General features: G+C 42.1%; 1 protein-coding gene across 4 annotated transcripts in view; it reads right to left on the bottom strand.

Moving 5' to 3' along the window:
* Positions 1-771: 771 nt before the first annotated feature.
* TEAD1 (TEA domain transcription factor 1) overlaps positions 772-19,783 on the bottom strand; it is a 127,515-nt gene continuing 108,503 nt past the window's right edge. For all 4 annotated transcript variants that reach the window (XM_075281308.1, XM_075281309.1, XM_075281310.1 and 1 more), the window contains 4 exons: positions 19,028-19,201; positions 11,091-11,231; positions 10,334-10,486; positions 772-8,855 (listed from right to left, as the gene is read on the bottom strand). In XM_075281308.1, the coding sequence (XP_075137409.1) occupies positions 8,742-8,855; positions 10,334-10,486; positions 11,091-11,231; positions 19,028-19,201 (582 nt within the window). In that variant the 3' untranslated portion in view covers positions 772-8,741. The remainder of the gene's footprint in view (positions 8,856-10,333; positions 10,487-11,090; positions 11,232-19,027; positions 19,202-19,783) is intronic.

Raw genomic sequence — 19,783 nt, 5'->3', positions numbered from 1 at the left:
CCATTGATCACATGAACATGCAGCAGTAGCAGCTCACTCCTGTTGTGCTGAACTGCAATACCAAGCACAGCCACTATACAAAAAATGGCGCTGTTCTTAGTACATAGTGAAGAGACCACACCAATCATAGTCCTGAATAACCCCTTTACAGGGGCTCCAGATCTGTTGCCATATAACATAGACCTTGCGAATATTTTGCATATTTCCAAGATCAATGATAATAGCCTGCAGAGTAGAGAATGGAGGTTTTCATTGGCTGTCATGGCAGTATGCTGCCTATAGTTACATGTAATACATCCTGAACACAATCCATGGTCAGATACAAAACCTCCTTTCTTTACACTGCAGCTGCGTCCAGAGAATTGAGAAACTATAATACAATAGAATAGAACCTGTGATATTGGTGTCACGTCTGCAACTTTTTCCATTTACCGGACTGCAGGACTTGGTGGTTCCCATACACAGCGATTGGGATACTAATAAACCCCCTCGCCTGTTCCTGCCAGTCAGCACCCACCAGATATCAGACAACCTAAATAGCATACTAGGCACCATTGTTACTCAGGAGTGGCGGGGGCTAGAGAGCAAATTCCAGGAACGGTGGAGGGACACCTATGCAGAGTGCTGGACTTAGAGGAGGTGGTGTACCCGAACCCCCGACCCCCACGGAAACCAATGAACTTGGGCCTCGTAGGCCGATATTTCAAGAGAAAGAGGTGTCGGAGGGAATAACTCGACAAAGACAAAAAAACAAACAATTTAATGGTCTTTTTATTTTCAATTGATACTGTATGAATACAAAGTTTCTAAAAAGCTACAAAAAGTCTACCACTGTCAAGAAGGCATCAAAATCTGTCACTTTGCAAAGACATTAAAACACCTGCAGTAACCGACACAAAAATAGCATTTTAGAGTGATGAAATAATTGCACTTAACTGTCATAGATATTAAATCACACATGTACCGCCAGAAAAGCTAGAATACTATTTTTTTTATTTTTTATATTTTTTTTTAATTCCTTAAACAAAGCACCGTTTAAAAAAAAAAAAAAAAAATCTCCGCACACAAACCCTATAATTTCATATTAACTATCTCTCTAAAAAGATAAAATTCACTTTAAAGCCAACACGTCTTTTTACTTTTTTTTTTTTTTTTCTTTAAAACAATAAAAAGGTACCAGTACCTACACAAAGACGACGACAGACCGGGAAAAAAAACAAAAAAATAAAATTAAAAAATAAAATAAAAATATTGAACTGCTATAAAGGCTTTGACGGATATCGGCGGAAATTTGAGAATGGTACAAAAAACATTGGAAAAAAAAACAAACAAAAAAACAGCTCGGTGTCGTAAATTATTAGGATAAAACGTAGGGCGACAAGGCAGCTTCTTCTTCAACAAAACCGGCAGCAGTAACAACATTGACCACTGACCATATATGAATATGCAGAAATCACACAACCAGTCTTTTTTTTTTAGTTTTTTTTTTTTTTACATTACACAAGGTGAAATTTTTTTTTTTGTATTTTCTTAGAACTCTTCTACAAGGTGAACATATTCTTATGGCAAAACAGGTTTGTTTTTTTATTCTTTAAACACACAACATAGTGAAGCAGTAAAGGCTATCAGGTTTGAAAGTTTTTATAAATTTTTGACTTTTTTCAGGCACATTTTTGAATTTTTTTTAGGATTAAACCCCTCCCCCCTCCAGCCCCCCCCCGGTCTAGCAGAGTCAGGGGGGAGATGCAGCTGTAACCTATACATGAGACCCCCCTGCCCCCTTTTTTTTTTTTTTTTTTTAGTTTAGGGGAAAGGGGAGGGACTAAATAAAATACAGAACATACCAAGTGTCTGTGGTCAGCCGTTTCGTTCCCCTGACTGAGAAGGAATATTTGACCCTGGGATTTGGGAGTCAGTAAGGTCAATTTGTACAAATAGTCCATTACCGCAGGGTGTCCATACTCCATTAATAACCATTGACCCTAAACCTGTATCTGCACAACATCTTATTACAACAGAAATTACTTCCATAGGAAGAATCTCAACTACTATTTTTTATATATTTTTTTTCGCTTTAACATCACAGTATATATGTTTCCTCTAGTCATTCGCACGTAGTGACATTGTAAACCTTCATTCTTGGATAGAGTGGGTGCAAAGGAAATGGTTTATGAAATGTTTCACCAGTTAGGAAAAAAAATTTCCAAAAAATAAAATATTTTGCCAGACAGTCCCTCAGGCCGTTGTGGATATAGTGAAGGGTTTGCAGTCAGTAGAAGTTCTAGAGTCGTCCTCTTTATGGTAGAAATTCTAATCCACATGTAACTTGGCAATAGATGGGCCCAGGGTTAATTTTGGCAGTCAATTCTTTCATTGTATTCTATGGCTTAGCACATCCAAAAAAATCAAGGCTCATCTCTATTCGTGCATGACTCTTCCCACCTTGCCTCTCAGTAGTGTCTTGCACACCAGGCACAGTAGTACAAGTCACCCAGATATGTGAGAATCTCCAATGAATGAGTCTGCTTATTTATACAGTGTTATTGTATCACAACCTAGTCACTGTGTAACCAGGCAGATCTGCTATCTAGGATATTAGGTAAACAGAGGGACAGCCAACAAGTGACCTAAGAACTTCTAGCAACGTGGAAGAGGACGACTCGAGCACATATCTACTGCCATTTTTTCCCCAGGGGTTGTCCAACATGGAGGTCGTCAGTATCTATTTTTCCTATCCATACAATGGTCGGAGTCTGGGTGCTGATCAGCTGTTTTGGCCACAGGAAACCCTATAGAAGGTATATATGACCAGAAGTGTCTCTTAAGTAATGTACACAATGACTGCACCAGAAGAATAGTGAGTGCAGCTCTGGAGTATAATACAAGTGAATGAGAACTGAGCTGCAATTCCAGACAGATCTCTGTGCATTGTAGTGTTGGCGCCTGGAACTAGGACTAAAGTTATAACTAGTTAGTGGCTGAAACAGCTGATCAGCATAGGACCCGAGTGTCGGACCCTGACCAATCTGATGCCGACTGCCTCTCCTGTGGATAGGGCATCAGTATCCGCTTTTGCTACGTCTTGGACAACCCCTTTCATGTAGTGTTATCAGTCTGGAAAAAGAGATTTTTAGGAAAAAAATAAAATAAAATTCTACCCTTTGTCAATTTTTCTGTAACTGTGCCAGGGTGACTTTAAGACGCCGCCCATGGAAAGGCAACTAGTTTGTACATTGATGAAAAGGCATCAGCTTATAGATAGAAATATATCACTGATATCGGTAGGCTGTAGATATCCCAACACCCCGGGGTGTCGGACAAGTCACTGATAATGTAAGGCAATCTGTAAAGCATGGCCGAGTGTTCACAGCTGGTCGGCGCAACCAACGTAGAACTTAGGTTTCTTCCCCGATAGGTCAACCGTGACTCTAAAGCCCCTAAACTTACCCCCCGCCAAAAAAACCTACAGCAGTGGCGTCCATCCTAACCTGGTCACGGCGTGAACGCTATAACCTCTTAATATACCGTATGACTGTCTTAATCCATCCAACCAAAAGGCATTATGGTGATCTGCGAGTCATTTTTGGTCTTTTACAAATTTGTATAACTTTTTATTTATTTATTTATTTATTTTTACAGCGCTTTTATAAGCTGGAACGTCCAAAAAAATCAAAGGCACATTCAGTCTAGGTTGCAAAAATCTTTTGGTCAGAAAGCAGCTACAGATCATCTACAAAACCCCCCTTTTTTAAGTTTTTGTCGGGATGGAGGGATGGTTTATTCTTGGCCGATGTGAATGGCTGTATCAGAAAGACTGAAGTTCTTGTAGTAAAAAAAGAGAAGTGTCAAGTATAAAAGGAAGTTGTACGAGAAGTGTAAGAAGTGATAGAAGGGGAAAATATATAAGAAGATATGCAATAAGGAACCCATAAGGTCAAGGGTGCGTCGCCAGAGCCCTGCAAAGTGATTTGGTTGACCCTAGCCTATCTTTTCCCCCTTGTGAATCGCTGCCTTGGTTGTCGATGGGTAAATGAGTTTTTGGGAGCAACTATCACCTTACCATTGCTCCAAATAGATCATTTGCTACCTCAGCAATGGAGGAGATTCACAAGGAGGACAACTCAGTAAGGTTAGGGCAGGGGTGATTTGCTTCAGGTGACACACACCCTTAGGGACATGCTACAAGTTATTACAGAGCAGATTAGTGGCTGTATATTCTATACAAGGACAGGCTATGTACAGAGGATAAAACAGCAGCATTTATAATATCAATGAGACTCGTGTAGTGTTATGATCCTGTGTTATACTCTGGAGCTGCACTCACTATATGCTACTTAAAGGGGTTATCCGGGAATTGGTCAAACACTCATTTATAACCTCGGGTGTTGGTTCAGATCATACAACCCTGAGTCAGAAAGCTGACCCGCTACCTCTTCTGGGTTCGCGGTTAGTTACCTGTACTATGGGGTGCTGGCTTAGCCCCCATAGTATAAGTCATACTAGTGAAGATGGTTCCAATAAGGCCGGGTTCACACTGAGTTTTTTGGTCTGGATTCTGAGGCAGAGGCAGCCTCAGGTTCAAAATACGGGTAACCGTGACTGAATGTAGGTGCAGTGCCACACTCCGCTCTGGATTTGGCCCAAATGAATGGACCTAGTGGGGAAGAGGGAGAGTCTTCAGGCGAATGTCGTGAGGCAAATCCGCCTGAGAGAATGAGCATGTCGCTTCTTTTTCCAGGAGCCGGAACAAATGGCTCCCGGAAAAAAGAACTGACCAACTCTCATTGATTTCAATGGGAGCCATCATTTTGGTCAGGATTTTGGAACCAGCCGAGGATCGGCTGATATAGAAGTGAAGTACATTTTTGAACCATCTTGTGGCTAGTGCGGATACTGATCCCTGAATTTCTCCTATAGAATCAGAAACTGATCTGAACAGGTGATTCAAGGGAAATAAAGCCGCTCAATGTTTTATGTAGGACTCAATTATATACACACTATTTATAGTCTCATTTGTAGGGATTCATAAGCTTATAGTCTATAAATGCTGCAAGTTTTATCTCCTGCTTTAGGTAAGGGGAACACACCAGAAAACCTACCAATGTATAGCAAGAAGTAACAAAAAACTCGTACAAAATGTTGACAAATGGTCTATAGATATATATATTTTCCTACGCGCTAAGGCACTGCATTTGGAAATGCTTTGGCAGCTGTGAATAACAATCTCTAAGATACAGTTACAGCGGATAGATAGATAGCATTAGATAGAGATATTAGATAAATAGGATAGGTAGATATTAGATAGATAGATCGATAGATAGTTAGATATGAGATAGATACTGAAGATAGATACCGTATATACTCAAGTATAAGTTTTTGTGCTGAAAAAGCCCCCTCGGCTTATACTTGAGTCAGCAAAAAAAAAAAAAAATTCATTTTTTTTTTTTTTTTTTGGAGGGGGTGTCTATGACCAGCCAATGATATCAATGTATAGAATCTTCCATAAAATAGTGTAAAAAAAATAAATAATAAAAAAAAAAGTTCTAAATCCCTCCTTTCCCTAGAATACATACAAAAGTAGAAAATGACTGTGATACACATACACATTAGGTATCCCTGTGTCTGACAGTGCCCGGTCTACTGAATATAGGGTCTGCAGTGCTCCTCTTCTGCCAGGAAGGGGTTAATAGGAGCACTGCAGATCCCCTATATTCAGCCAGACTGAACTCCAAGTGGGGGAAGAAAAATCAGTCCTCAAGCTCAGGGAAGGGGCAGACAGACAACCAAAACACCCCCTCCCCTTCCCCAGCACCTACTGCACCCAAAAACTCCGACCATTTTAATTTTTGAAATTTTCCAGTAGCTGCTGCATTTCCCCCCCTCGGCTTATACTCGAGTCAATAAGTTTTCCCAGTTTTTTGTGGTAAAAATTAGGGGCCTCGGCTTATACTTGGGTCGGCTTATACTCGAGTATATACGGTAGATAGATAGATATGAGATATTAGATAGAGAGATAGATAGATATTAGATAGGACGAGCTTCTTCCAGCTTATAAAAGCGCTCACAGTTACAGGATACTTTCAGGAACGTGAGAGAGAATTTAAGGCTGTCCCAGAACTGACTACAGGCTGTAATAGGCCATTTACAAATACTTTATATCACAAAAAAGAAAAGTCGCCCCTTTCCCTTTTAGAACTGTGTACAAAGAACGAGAACCCGAAGGGCGGCAGACGCACAATGCACCCGAGTTTTGTTGCTTTTCTGGATAATTTTTTTTTTAATGCTTCAACCAGTAAATCTGATGAGAAAGGTCATCGATACATAACATAGAAAACAGCTCTCCAAAAAGTAGTGTCTCAAAAAATACAAGTGCTTGAAAGAATCAGGAACAAACCCTAAAAACATTGACTTATTTTTTTAGTACAAAGGATTACAGGTATCTCAGAGTCGGGTGTTAGTGTCCAACCTCAAAGCAAAAGGGATTCAGAGATGGAGTGAAATTATTCTACTCACGTGGGAGGGATTAAAAAGTGATAAACACTACGATAGAAATTCCTTATTAGTGTTAAAGACCCCGCAATGCTCGATAGGGACCAGTAGGTAGCGTAACACTGTAATAGAACTACACTAGGCCCCTTATAATTCACCTGATGGTCAGTGACTTTGGCTCACACATACTATGGCAAAACTGTATGGTAAAGCCAGAAATGCGTGGGAAACAAAAAACCACCCAACACTGTGTGTGCCATATTTCTGTACAAAAGCAGTGTGCATGAACCCTTAAAGGGGTTGGACTAGGATATAGAGTTTAACGTCCATTGGTCACATGGACATGCTGCAGCTCAGCCCCATTTAAATAAATGGGGCTGAGCTGCAATACCAAGCACAGCCACTATACAATGTACGGCGCTGTACTTATTAAGTAGTGAAGAGGGCGCAGCGATCCATATTAAGTGATTCAAATAACCCCTTTAAGTTGGCCATACACACATTAGATTAGTGTTTATTTTGCAGGACCACCCGACCATATAATGTGCATGGCGGGGTCCTGATTTTACCCCAATGGGGCGTTAAGTTGCATTTCAACATACTGATCCTTCCTTGGGGCAATATATCACCGCCATAGGTTTCTTGGCAGCGGCTTGCTCCCCCTCCTCATGTATGTGTATGGGAGTGTTACAAGAGATCGCCGAATGTTTGCCCCAAACTCTGACTCCCTTTTCATACATTGTGTTTAAAGGGGTCGTTCAGGACGAAGACATTGAGCTATGAAGTCACTGCTTCTGAAAAAGGTGAGTTGTAATACCAAGAACAGCCACCATACAACATCCGGCGCTGTGCTGGATACGTCATGAAGAGGTCACAGCTAGGGTTGAGCAATCGGGATTGGAAAAGATCGACTTCCAATTCGGATCTTTTCCCCGAGGAATCGAGGTTGGAGGCTACTGGCCAATCATTGTGGGAAAAGCTAACAATGATTGGCCAGTACCCAAGCATTGTGGGAAATGACCTCCAACCTCGATCCCACGGGAAAAGGTCCAAATCTGATCTTTTCCGATCCCGATTGCTCAACCCTAATCACAGTGATCAATATCAGAGCCCTGGACAACCCCTTTAACAACCTCTCCACGTGCCGCACTATAATAAAACACTATAAACAACATTGTGCCATTTTTCCCCCCCATCCTCTCCCTGTAGTGTTAACGCTCTCAGTCAGCAGATATAATTTCACTCCATTCTGACCAATACGAGGTTTGTATAAAAAAATATATCTAAAAGACGAGAAAAAAAAGGACAATTTTTTGCAAGTTAACATAAAAAAAACAAAATAAAAAAAAATTATTGCAAAATAAGCCATCTTTTTTTTACTAAACTAACTCTTTGTATTAGTACAGTACATTTGTTTTCTTTAAATACACTAGATATGTTCCTTACAAGGGCTGGTTTATAGACCGCAGTACCGATTTTTTGATTTTATGTATTTTTTTTTAAATAGTGTTCTGGACTAAAAAGATTAGATAAAACAGGAAAATAAAATAAAAAAAAATTAAAAAAAATAAAATAAAAAAATTGTAGAAAACCTCCCGCCTCATTTCAGGCACATCTGAAGAAATATATCATTTGGTTTTGAACAGAAAAAAAAAATTTAATTTTTTTTTCTTCTTCTTTAAATAATTTAGGTTCTTACATTCGTCCTTCCGCGTCTCCCTCAGGTAGTTAGCAAGGTTAACATTGTAATGTCAGGTTACATTCATACATTCTAATGTAAATCCTTTAAAGGCTCTAGATTTTTTTTTGTTTTTTTCCAATGAATTTTTTTTTTCTTAAAATTCCTTTATCATCTCGAACAATTCCCCCTCAGACGCCTACTTTAAGTAGCTGTGGCACCGTGTACTAGGTCACTGCTGTGCGTTCGCTCTGCAAGGCAACAGCAAAGTCTTCCTCGCGCCGGAGTTCGACTTTTGTTTTTATTTTTTTCTCCCCTCGCTTATTTTTTTTCTCTTTTTTTTTTTTTTTTGTTTTCTTTAAGAAATCTTTACAAACTGTAATGTTTCACAGATACGATTAATTTATAAACATATTAGAAATGACGTCACGGAAATAAAACAGAGCGGAGAGACGCTGGGTGGCCGTAGGCGCTGCCACTAGTGTTTGAGGTTTAGTCAGTGTCCGTTGTGAAGTTTTTTGTTTTTTAGTGTGTGTCTAGACATGTTGTACGGAGTGAAGGGCAGAGTCTACATTCATTCCTTTACCAGCCTGTAGATATGATGTTGTGCTCCGTGTTCGCTGTTTGACACTTCGAATACACAGGCCATACACAGTAGGGTTTCCTGCGTATCCCTGTTCGTTACCACCTGGAATTGTACAAGAAAGAGGAACACAAAATTATTATAAAACGGAATCAGAACTGGATACTGGATAGGTCTTAGGTCTTGAAGAAATGTTACCAGTGTGAACAACAGATCCTATTTCACAGATTAAAGGGATTCTATCATTAAAACCATGTAGGAATAGCATTAAGAAAGGCGATTCTTCTCCTACCTTTAGATGTCTTCTACGCACCGCTGTTCAGTAAAAATCCGGGTTTTCTTCTGTATGCAAATGAGTTCTCTCGCAGCACTGGGGGCGTCCCCAATGCTGTGAGAAATCTCCAGCGCCGCCTCCATCTTCTTCAGGAATGGCCTCTCCCTGTGTCTTCTTCCGTCCGTCCGTTTCAATCTGCTAGGCCTCGGTCAGAGCCGACTGCGCATGCTGGGAGCCACAAGAGAAATGGCCGCTGTGTAAGCGGCCATTTTCTTGTGGCCTGTGGGCATGCGCAGTCGGCTCTGACCGAGGCCCAATGGCAGAATTGACTGCCCATGCGTAGAAGTTTGAACCCAGCGCCGGAAGAAGACGCGCAGAGAGGCCATTCTTGAAGAAGATAGAGGTGTCGCTGGAGAGTTCTCTTGCAGCATTGGGGACACCCCCAGTGCTGCGAGAGAACACATTTGCATACCGGTGAAAACCGGGATTTCAAGCAAATGGTGGTGTGGAGAAGACATTTAAAGGTAGGAGAAGAATAGTCTTTCTTAAGGCTATTCTTACGTGTTAGGGACATAAAATTGAGTTTTCATGATCGGATCCCTTTAATTTCTACTGGTGAGTAACAAACTGTATTGTGTTCTTACAAAGTGACTCCTCTTTCTATGTCAATCTAGAAGGTTGTATTGAAAAGTAGGACAACCTGGAACTAGCCCTGGGCCCATCTATTGCCAAGTTACATGTGGACTAGAATTTCTAACATAAAGAGGACGACTCCAGAACTTCTACTGACTGGAAACCCTTTACTACACTTTCTTAAGGCTATTCCTACGTGTTATAGAGAAAAAAAATGTGATTTTAATGATAGAATCCCTTTATAGGTATGTGTGATGGAGTCTATGGGATCCATGGGTATCTGCTTATTTAGCTGACAGACTCTCTTTTTGGGTCCCCATGCAGACTTGCGCAACAGAGTCAAACCCTAGTGTTATACTAGCATTAATCTGATCTGCTACTTACAGTAGTATAAATGGTGAATCAGAATATATATATACATATACACACACACACATATACACGCGCACACTCACCATCCCTCTCTTAAATAGTACAGCATGAGCCTATGGGTCTGCTCCCCTATAGATACACCACAGTCTGACAAACTGGACTGCACTGATTACATTAAATATTATTTTGCCCTCTAGTGGCTGTGTGTGAGAAGTGTCAGCCGCTTACAACTTGCCTATGCTGCACCCGCTTCTATCTCCGTAGTACTAGACAATGTCCGCATCTGTATAAAGATCATACATACCAACAATATAGTGAAGTTTTCCAATACGCTATTCATCATGTACTTCTCCGGTAAGTGCTTCAGTTTGTGGATAAAGTTAATCATATATTCACACATCGGAGAGCGGTTTATCCTATACACAAATCGACCATTCTCAAACCTTGCGTATTCCGTCTGCAGAGGAGAAGCGACACGTTGTAAGGTTTGCATAGTTTTACGCTTACAGTTCCATAGTCACATATGACATACATGTAGGGCGGATGTGCACAGCAATAGGACAGGGAAATAGGATCTATTTAACCCCTCAGATGCCAGTCACTTAGCACCTGAACCGCAGGGTGCCAGGGGGTTGGTGTACAAGCCTGGGGGTTCTAGTGATGGCTCCTATGTCTGTCTGATAGTAGGAGAACTCCATAGTGGTACTAACAGGACGATACTGCTGGTGTAATACACTGAATACAGACGTACCATAGAAGCGGGGTTCACATAATAAAATAGTGAGAGGTCCTGTACTAGTTTGGACTATATATGCAGAGATGGCTTCCTAGCCCGCCTCTATACTCTGTTCCATGGGGACAATATACTTCTTACTATAGTTTATTTTACAACTGCTGAATGCTGATAGTGCTCACTACTGCCCCCACCTGGTGGTGTAAGTCATACCATGACATGAGAAGGGGCAGGCCCAGCCATTTTACCACAGATGAGATACTGACATCTGATATTATAGTACAGTTTATTACATTGGATCTGACAGACGTCGGACCCTCGCTCTCACCTCCACTTTTTCCACCACTTGTTTCCCGAATGAACAGACTTTTGTAGAACACGTGATGGTCATGTTCTCGGAGCTTTCATACTGACTGGTAACTCCATAAAACGCCCCGGCATCATCCTGGATATTGCAGTTAAGGTCAGCCTGGGAATAAAGCAAGAATCTAGACTGAGACTTCTAGGATGACAGACGTGAGAGAGATGTTGTAGCATATACAGTGAATGTGTGATCTCCTATACGTGACACCTACTGGTGTATACAGCAAGGACTCTCCATAAGACCACCAGTATAATAATAATAATAATATACAGAATTACTAACGGGAGCTGTCAAAACCACAGAAACCCCAATTAGTCAAATGAGAATTACAGAACAAACGCCGAGCGGCGCCGGAACTAATAGGTTATTACTAATTCTAGGAAGGAAGGGTTAATTTAGGACACGTCCGCTGCGTCACTACTATCAGGAGCAACGCACACCACAATAGTTGGGCTGAGGCTGGGTCACACAGGCAGGTTGTTGTGCAGTTTTTTTGACCCAAAAGAAGAAGTGGATTAAAGGGATTTCCCAGGATTTATGATTCGGTAGGGCTCAGACACCAGGTGAGGCAAGTACTGCGGCCTCTTCAGTACTAAATATAGCGCCATACATTGTATATTGGCTGTCCTCAATATCACAGCTCGGCTCATTCACTTGAATGGGACTGAGCTGCCACTCTGAACTGCTGATCCACAGGGGTTCCTGGTGTTGGATTCCCACAGATCTTCATTTGACAACCTACCCTAAGGATAAGTCATCAATTTATATGTCCTAGAAACCTCTTTAACCCCTTAACGCTAAATCACGTACCTGTACGTCAGGGAATGTGGTTAGTTCCCGCATTCCCACGTACCTGTACGTGATTGAGATTGCACGGGCTCAGAAGCAGAGCCCGTGCGATCTCCACGGGAGGCCGGCTGTATCTGACAGCAGGGACGGTGATTGCACTGACACCACCCCCCCCCCTGTTTAACCCTTAAGGTGCCATGATCCATAGTGATCATGGCACCCTAGGGGTTTGGCCGGGCTATAAAGCAGTCTGCCGGCAGCATCAGGAGTCTGTGTGAGCTGTAATTTACAGCTAAACGCTGCTCCTTAATCCCTCCCCCCATCGGAGTGATCTCCGATGGGGGGAGGGTTAACCCCTTGGATGCCAGGACGAGTGGAAGCTAGTCTATGCATCTGCATAGCTAGCTTCCTCTATAGACTGCAATACACGTGTATTGCAAGTCTATAGTTAGTATAGAACCAGTGATCCTCTCTGATCGCAGGTTCTAGTGTGCTTACAGCACAAATGTAAAGTTTTTAAAAAAAAAATAAATAATAAAGTGTGTAAAACAAACAAACAAAAAACAAACAGTTACATTTCTTGTAAATCTGGAAAATCGCTGTTACACTTGTAAGCCTTGTAACGTTCAAGATAAATTAAAATGCAATCAAAAGATGATGCCGATATAAAGCAGGGATATGGGAGATAATATTTATTAATGTATTTGGGTGGTATGGTTATCTGCCTGAAAAGCAGAGAATATCACATTTTGAAAATTGCAATTTTTTCCAAATTTCCATCAAATTTCCTATTTTTTTAGTGTAAGTATAATGTGTTACGAGAAAACATTCTCAAAATCACTTGTGTAAGTTAAAGCGTCTCAAAGTTATTGCCATTTAAAGTGACACATGTCAATTTTGAAAAACAGGCCTGGTCCTTAACATACTTTTGGGCTGTGTCCTTAAGGGGTTAAGGCTAAGGCCCCACATTGTAGAGACGCAGCTTTTTTTGTTGCAGATTTTGTTGCGGTTTTTTTAGCCAAAGCCAGGAGTGGATTCAGCAGAAGGTAGATGTTTAAGAACATCCTATATACTTCCCATTCCATCTGTAGCCATTCTTGGCTTTGGCTTAAAAATCTGCAACAAAAAAAGCTGCATTTCCGCATCGTGGGGCCTCAGACTAAGGCTGCAGGCGCTGCCAAAAAGTGCTGCAGGAAAAACTGCAGCGGAAACTCATCCTGTTTTTTTTTTTTTCCTGCAGCACTTTCACAGTTTGCAGCGTTTATCTCTGGGGACTTGCTGCTTTAATTATAGGGAAACCCATCGGCATTTCTGCAGTTATAATTGACATACCGCGATTTCTAAAAATGAAATATTTTCGGAGATTGCAGCATTTTTGTTGTGGGTATTTTCCCACTATATGTGGATGGGATTTACTTTGCAGGGACTGTAAACGCAGCGTTTTTTCCCTACCGCGTTTCCGCCACATGAACATAAACAACATAAAAACATGGTAAATCTTTCTTATATATCCTCACTTAATCCAGTTCTGATACTGGTTTCAAAAATTGCACCTAAACCGTGTTCACACATTATTATATGTTATCCTGGTTCCGGCCGGGCAGTTTTGCAGATTTACCCCCAAGTAACAAGCGATAATTAATAGATTGTAAGCCCTTGTCAGCAGGGCCCTCAGTCTCAGTGTGTGAAGTGACTATTTCTTTGTAATGTATCTTTCTGTCTGTATTTGAACCGTACAAATTGAACAGCGCTGCGGAATATGTTGGCGCTATATAAATAAAAAATTTTATTATTATTATGTAAGTAAAATCCACAGCAGCCAGCACTACATCAAGCACAACCTCTCTATAGGTCACAAAAAATAGTATTCCTCAACTCTGTCCAGCAGGGGGCGCTGAAGGTCTTTACAAGGAAGCAGGTGCATTAGAATACAGCATGTACTGCGTATACAGAGACTGCTACGGATCACAATGACCTAAAATGTATCTACACAGCCCGACTGACTATCATAAACGACAACCACGGTCAGACACGAGGTAAAGCTCCTCATTCACAAAGAGCCACTGACTAGAATATAATGAATAATATTGTAGCATTAGATACAGAGTTTGTTACATAGTTACCGTCATAGGAATCAATTACTGGATTATAAATATTACAAAATTATTCGGCAAGGGGGTGTTACTGAGCCAATGGGAGCTCAATGAGTCACATCTCCATGATACCAATCCCCTGACATTAGGGAATATAGTTATGTCAGCAACAAAACTAGCTGCACTGACTGCTCAGGAACGGTGGGGGCTAAGGAAAAAAATCCAGCTGTGCCAGAATCATTGGAGGGGATATTCAAGGCTACGGAGAGGTGAGAAAGGTTCTTTAAGTGACCTCAATAGCATCTTTACGTAAATTGAGCAAATAAGCACCTATTGTTCTGAATGGGAACAATAGGTTCTATTGGAACTAGATATTTTTGTAATTTTCACTGTGGCCACTAAGCCTAATAGACTGGCACTCACTAATTCTGTCAATTTTATTTTTGTGGCAGTCACCTCATTCCCATCACAGACAGCATTACAATAGAAGAGAACACCCCTATAGCTAACACCACTACTGACAATAGAGGATGTCACAGCTCATCTCTCCCAACTCCGGGCACTGGGCTTGTCTACAAAGCTCTCCCATAGACCTCAATGAGTTGCCTACAGCCATGGCTGTGCTGTAAAGCAGATCACTAAATGCTGTTACCAGAGCAGAGGAGAAGCTCAGGCAAGATGGCCGCCCCATACTCATGGACACAAATTAGAATTTGAAAAAAATAAATCTACAACCAGAAAATTAAAAAAATAAAAATAAAAATTGATTTCGCCATCTAGTTTTAATAAATTATTAAAAAAAAAAAAAGTTGCCATATGTTCGTTACAACAGATGCGTTTCCAATCTAAGCAATGAGGAAAACAAATTAAAAAGAAAATCTCCATGACATAATGTCGTATAGACTACGCTCATATATCCCACCGATACAATACCTATATACCGTCTGTATATTTGTGTGTATAGGTCGTTTCTTTCCCTCGGAGACAAATCTTTCTTCTTCTCCTCCCAGACACAAAAGCGTAACTGGGCTGCAATCCATGGCGTTGCCTGTAAGTAGTTTGTGGGCTTTTGCATGCTGTGCGGAGAGGCAGGGAGTGTATGAATGTGATGCAGAAGGCGCGGGGCCGGTGAGGCTCGAGGCTGCACGTCTCACCTATGGCCCAATTACTCTTCTCTGTGATTACCGGGTAATTGCAGGAAGGCACATCTCCCATTTCTTTTGATACTAAGACACTTTACGCGGGGATTGGTGATGGCCAATTTATACAGAGAGAAATGGAACACCATTTAAAATGTGTCAGATTCTTCCATGCTTAAGACATATTGATTGATGGGGCTGCCTATGGTGCTAAGAAAACACACATCTGGTAACCTGTAGAGTGTCGCCGAGCGGGGAAGAATCGGGTGATAATGACTGTTCTAACAGAGAAACAGGACATAACAGGCCCCGCACAAGTTACTCTGCCGGCAATCAACTTCTCCGCTCTTCTCAGACACTTAAAGGGGCGCCAACATGTTCTTTTTTTATTTTTAAAAAATACAGAGTTCATAAAGATCTAGAACCTGTAGGGAATACTATTAGCATCACTATATAACTAACCTAGGTAAGAAAACACATCTTCAGGTGATTGCATTGAAAAAAAAACACACATCAGAATATAGAGCGCTCCCTAGTGGTGGCAGCATGCACCTGAAATTTAGACTGTAAAATGGGATTAATAGTAACAATGGTTTTCTGCTCAGTGGCCCAGGTCACACATCATATGACATGGCTCACCCTGTACTGGGCTGTGCGCCTGGAGGAAATGTGCACAGCCCAGTATATAACTAGTATACATATACATCAGATTTGGCAGGACCAATGTCCCCTCCTCTGTAAGTCATCGCCAGCCTCAATTTTAAAAATCAATTAAAAAAAAAAAAAAATTTGTGCCTTATAGACCAGGCCTAGCAAATGTGCAAGAATCAAGTAAATAACTAGTAAAAATTACAATGATTTGTTACTAGGCAGAAAATGCTATACCCCCCCCCCCCCAATACTTATATTATAGGGGTTACCAGACTGTACTGATGGATGACCTATCCCATCAGAGACACCCCTTCCCCCCCCCCCCATGGATCGGTTATATGAAGCACTAGCAGAGCTCCTACTCCATAATACATTTCAATTAACGTGAAAAGCATCAGTCACGTGGCCTTTTCGCAACTCAGTCCCATTCTAGCACCGCTCACCAAAACAGCTGATCAGGGGTCGGGGTGCGTGACCCCCAGAGATTCTAATGACTGGTCCTCCATTATGAAGCCTGGAAACCCTTTAAATCCCAGCACCCCTGGCATCTAGGTTCCCGTGCTCCCTGCCAATCTCTAGCTTGGGAGCCTTGTGGCTACAGTGGTGGCTTATTTACTAGCCAAGTACTTTTTTTTTTCTTCTTTCTTGGCCTCCTTTAATTATGGCTGATTAAAATTCTACATGAAGCAGATCCGACGTTCCTTCGGCTGTTTTGGAGCGATGGCCACTTACCACACTCGCTCCCGTCTACCAATCTGATTACTCCTTTGTTCCTATAATAATAATGCACCTGAGGCGTCTTTCACAAAAAGGTTATATATTCTTCCCCCCCCCCCCCCCTATATTCCCAGAATTGTATATGTACCCCCCCTCTCATAAAGCTCTCAGCGTTGCCCTGTATCCCTTTCCCTCTAAGCCCGGCGTCCATCACAAGCAATCATCAATGGAAGCGGCTCCTTGTCTAAATCCCGTTTCATAAATAGGCGCTACGACATCAAAAGAATGTCCTGGCCTTGTTCTGATTACAAGAGGCCGCGCTCGCACAAGCTGCCCCGTTTGCAATGCAAATTTCTGCAAAACAAAGGCGCGCCACTCTATCCGATACTGAACCCTGCGCCATTGTCTTCAGATCAGGTGCTTACCCCCAAATCTATTACTACGGGGTGTCAGCTGCTGGAGACCGGCACAAGTTGTTGCATTTGATGTGTTTGGCTTCTTTTCTATTACGTGGCCTCCAGTACAGGCCCTGATCCTACATATACGTATAGCCTCTCTATTACACACTGTAGTCACGCCGCGGCGATGAAGCAAAGACTCCACAAGAGGACAGCGAACCACAAGGAATAGCCCGCGTGTGTGAAGAAGCCTCTACAATGGCAAATGACTGTCGTGTTTTACAGCTCCCTACAATATCCCTTTGATGCGGCTTCACTAGATGAGTAGTATTCGCTCCGCTTACGGCACATAGGTTTTCTGGCAACTTGATCAATGAGCAGCCATACTGGAAGCGTAGCGTGCAATCGTCAATTTGTTCCAGCATAAACAAGAACAATGGGGATATTGAGCAAGGATCAATACTGAATATGTCAATGTACGGCAAAGTATCAATCGTGCAGTCTGCATAGTGCGGTTTTCCATTACATATTTTTAGGGAAGCAGGATTGGTCATCCGCATCAGATGGATCAGGATCCGACACCCAGACCCCATCCTGATCAGCTTTTTCACCACCAGAAGCCATATACTACATACATGGGTGGAAGCAGGCCTTTTGCTATTCAAGTGAATAGGAATGGGACTGCGATAACAAGCACGGACGCTACAGCGTCCAGTCAGTACACTATAGCCGTAACGCCTGGAACCACAGCTCCACTGCTATTCACTTATACAGGAGCGGAGCTGCATTCGGCAGTGAATGTGATTAAACCGGTGTCCAAGTGTTGGACCTTGACTGATCCAATAGGGCTGGCCTGCAGGTCCTGGACAACCAATTTTAGCTGAATCTGTCAATGATCTGCAGATAAATGTCTTATGTGTATGACCACCAGAGACATCAGATTCTTGGCAAACTTCACCTCATTTTACCAGGATCTGCCAAAGGTCTACAGATAAGATATCTTATGTGTATGGACAGCTTTAAGACAGTCTGAAAATACATCAGATTTATCATCTAGTACTGGCCACGGTGATAAATCTAGTGGATTTTCAGTCTGCCTAAAAGTTAGATCGGATTAGAAAATCTCGAAACCATTTTAGGATTTGCTACACAATTTGCAAACTGTGACTTGCAGACATTGCAAAATCCAAAAAGCAAATGTGCAGACTGAGTGAAGCAATACATACATATGAGTGGTCGCTATATAGGGGCCTGGATGATCTTAAACATTCTAGACCAGGGGTAGGGAGCGTACGGATCTCCAGCTGTTGTAAGACTACAACTCCCAGCATGCATATTTGCTCTACTGTTCTTAGAACTCCCATGGAAGTGAATGGAGCATGTTGGGAGTTGTAGTTTCACAGCAGCTGGAGAGCCTAAAGTTCCCTACCCCTTCTAGACTATACCATCAATGTCTGATCAGAGGGTCCACACAGAGATCCCCACTGACCACAAGAAAGAAGCCATTGCGGATAAGCTACATTCATTTGCCATGTTAGACCATGTTAGTGCATGGACCACAGCCTAATAAAACTTCAGAAGGGGTTGCAGTCACACCCATCATTCATGCGATCAGAGGGGGGTCTAACGGATCCCTCCATGTCTGTTCACACTTCATTCCCTTGTATGGTTTCATCTAGCTGCACTTATTACATTAGAAACAGCTGAAATCTTCCGTTTTTGCAGCATATTTTTCCTTTCACTGACCCTAGTGGGACTTTTGCATTCATGAACAATAGGGGTCCCACCATCGGACCCCAACCAGACACATACTGACATAATCAGGGACCACTAGGATATGTATGGTATTGTGCTTTGTATTCATAGTATCACCCCAATGCTGATCAGTGGGGGTCCCAGGTATCAGACCCCCCCCCTTCCTTCCACTGACCATAAATTGATTATGACCTGTCCTAAGTATAAAGCATCAATATACAAATACAGGAAACCCCTTTAAATCTCTTTAAGAAGAATAACCTCCTGTACATAGAACTCCGTGTGACACATGACAATCTGGTGTAAATGCACACACATCTTACATAGGAAAATAAAAATAGAGAGAGCGATCAACTTACCCAGAATTTTACTAAGAAAAATGCATTTTGTGGCCCTTTTCCAAAGAGTTCCTTTAAGCCCCCTTTCTTTTCTGGAAACTTGTCATAAATTTGGCGGATGTCTACGGGTTCGAGCAGAGGGTCGCTGTACGAGTGATTGGCTTGTCCAATGTGCACAAAGAGGTGTTTGTTGTACTGTAAGAGATAAGAGGAGTTGTCAGAGGCCGCAGCACTGCCGTGCCAGTTATTACACATCACAACGTTACAGAATGGATAAAAGCACCAGATTACGCCGGGACAGTCCTAGAATAACACGTCAGGTACTTGTGACTACAGATGAGCGAGTACTGTTCGGATCAGCCAATCCGAACAGCACGCTCGCATAGAAATGAATGGACGTAGCCGGCACGCGGGGGGTTAAGTGGCCGGCCGCCGTCAAAGCGGAAGTAGCAGGTGCATCCATTCATTTCTATGGAGCGTGCTGTTCGGATCAGCTGATACGAACAGTACTCGCTCATCTCTACTTGTGACATCTCAGTACTCAACATGGTAAGGTCAATGATTGGCCGCAGAGGTCACTTCAGGCCTGGCCAATGGCGGCAGTAGAACAGGAGATGTGAGGGGAGGCGAGTATCACGGATATTTTACCCCACCCGAAGTCCCCCCTGGGATTTCCAGTTTCCTTTTAAACATTTGCCATGCCACTATCTAGATCCTGACTTATTGCTGCCTACATCAGGCTGACACTCCCTGCTCTGTAGAAATCACTTCTTAGCA

The sequence above is a fragment of the Leptodactylus fuscus genome, chromosome 7, assembly GCF_031893055.1.
Source record: "Leptodactylus fuscus isolate aLepFus1 chromosome 7, aLepFus1.hap2, whole genome shotgun sequence".
In the NCBI taxonomy this organism is placed as follows: Eukaryota; Metazoa; Chordata; class Amphibia; order Anura; family Leptodactylidae; genus Leptodactylus; species Leptodactylus fuscus.
The sequence above is the reverse complement of the archived record's forward strand: the minus strand, read 5'-3'. Positions and strand labels throughout refer to the sequence as shown.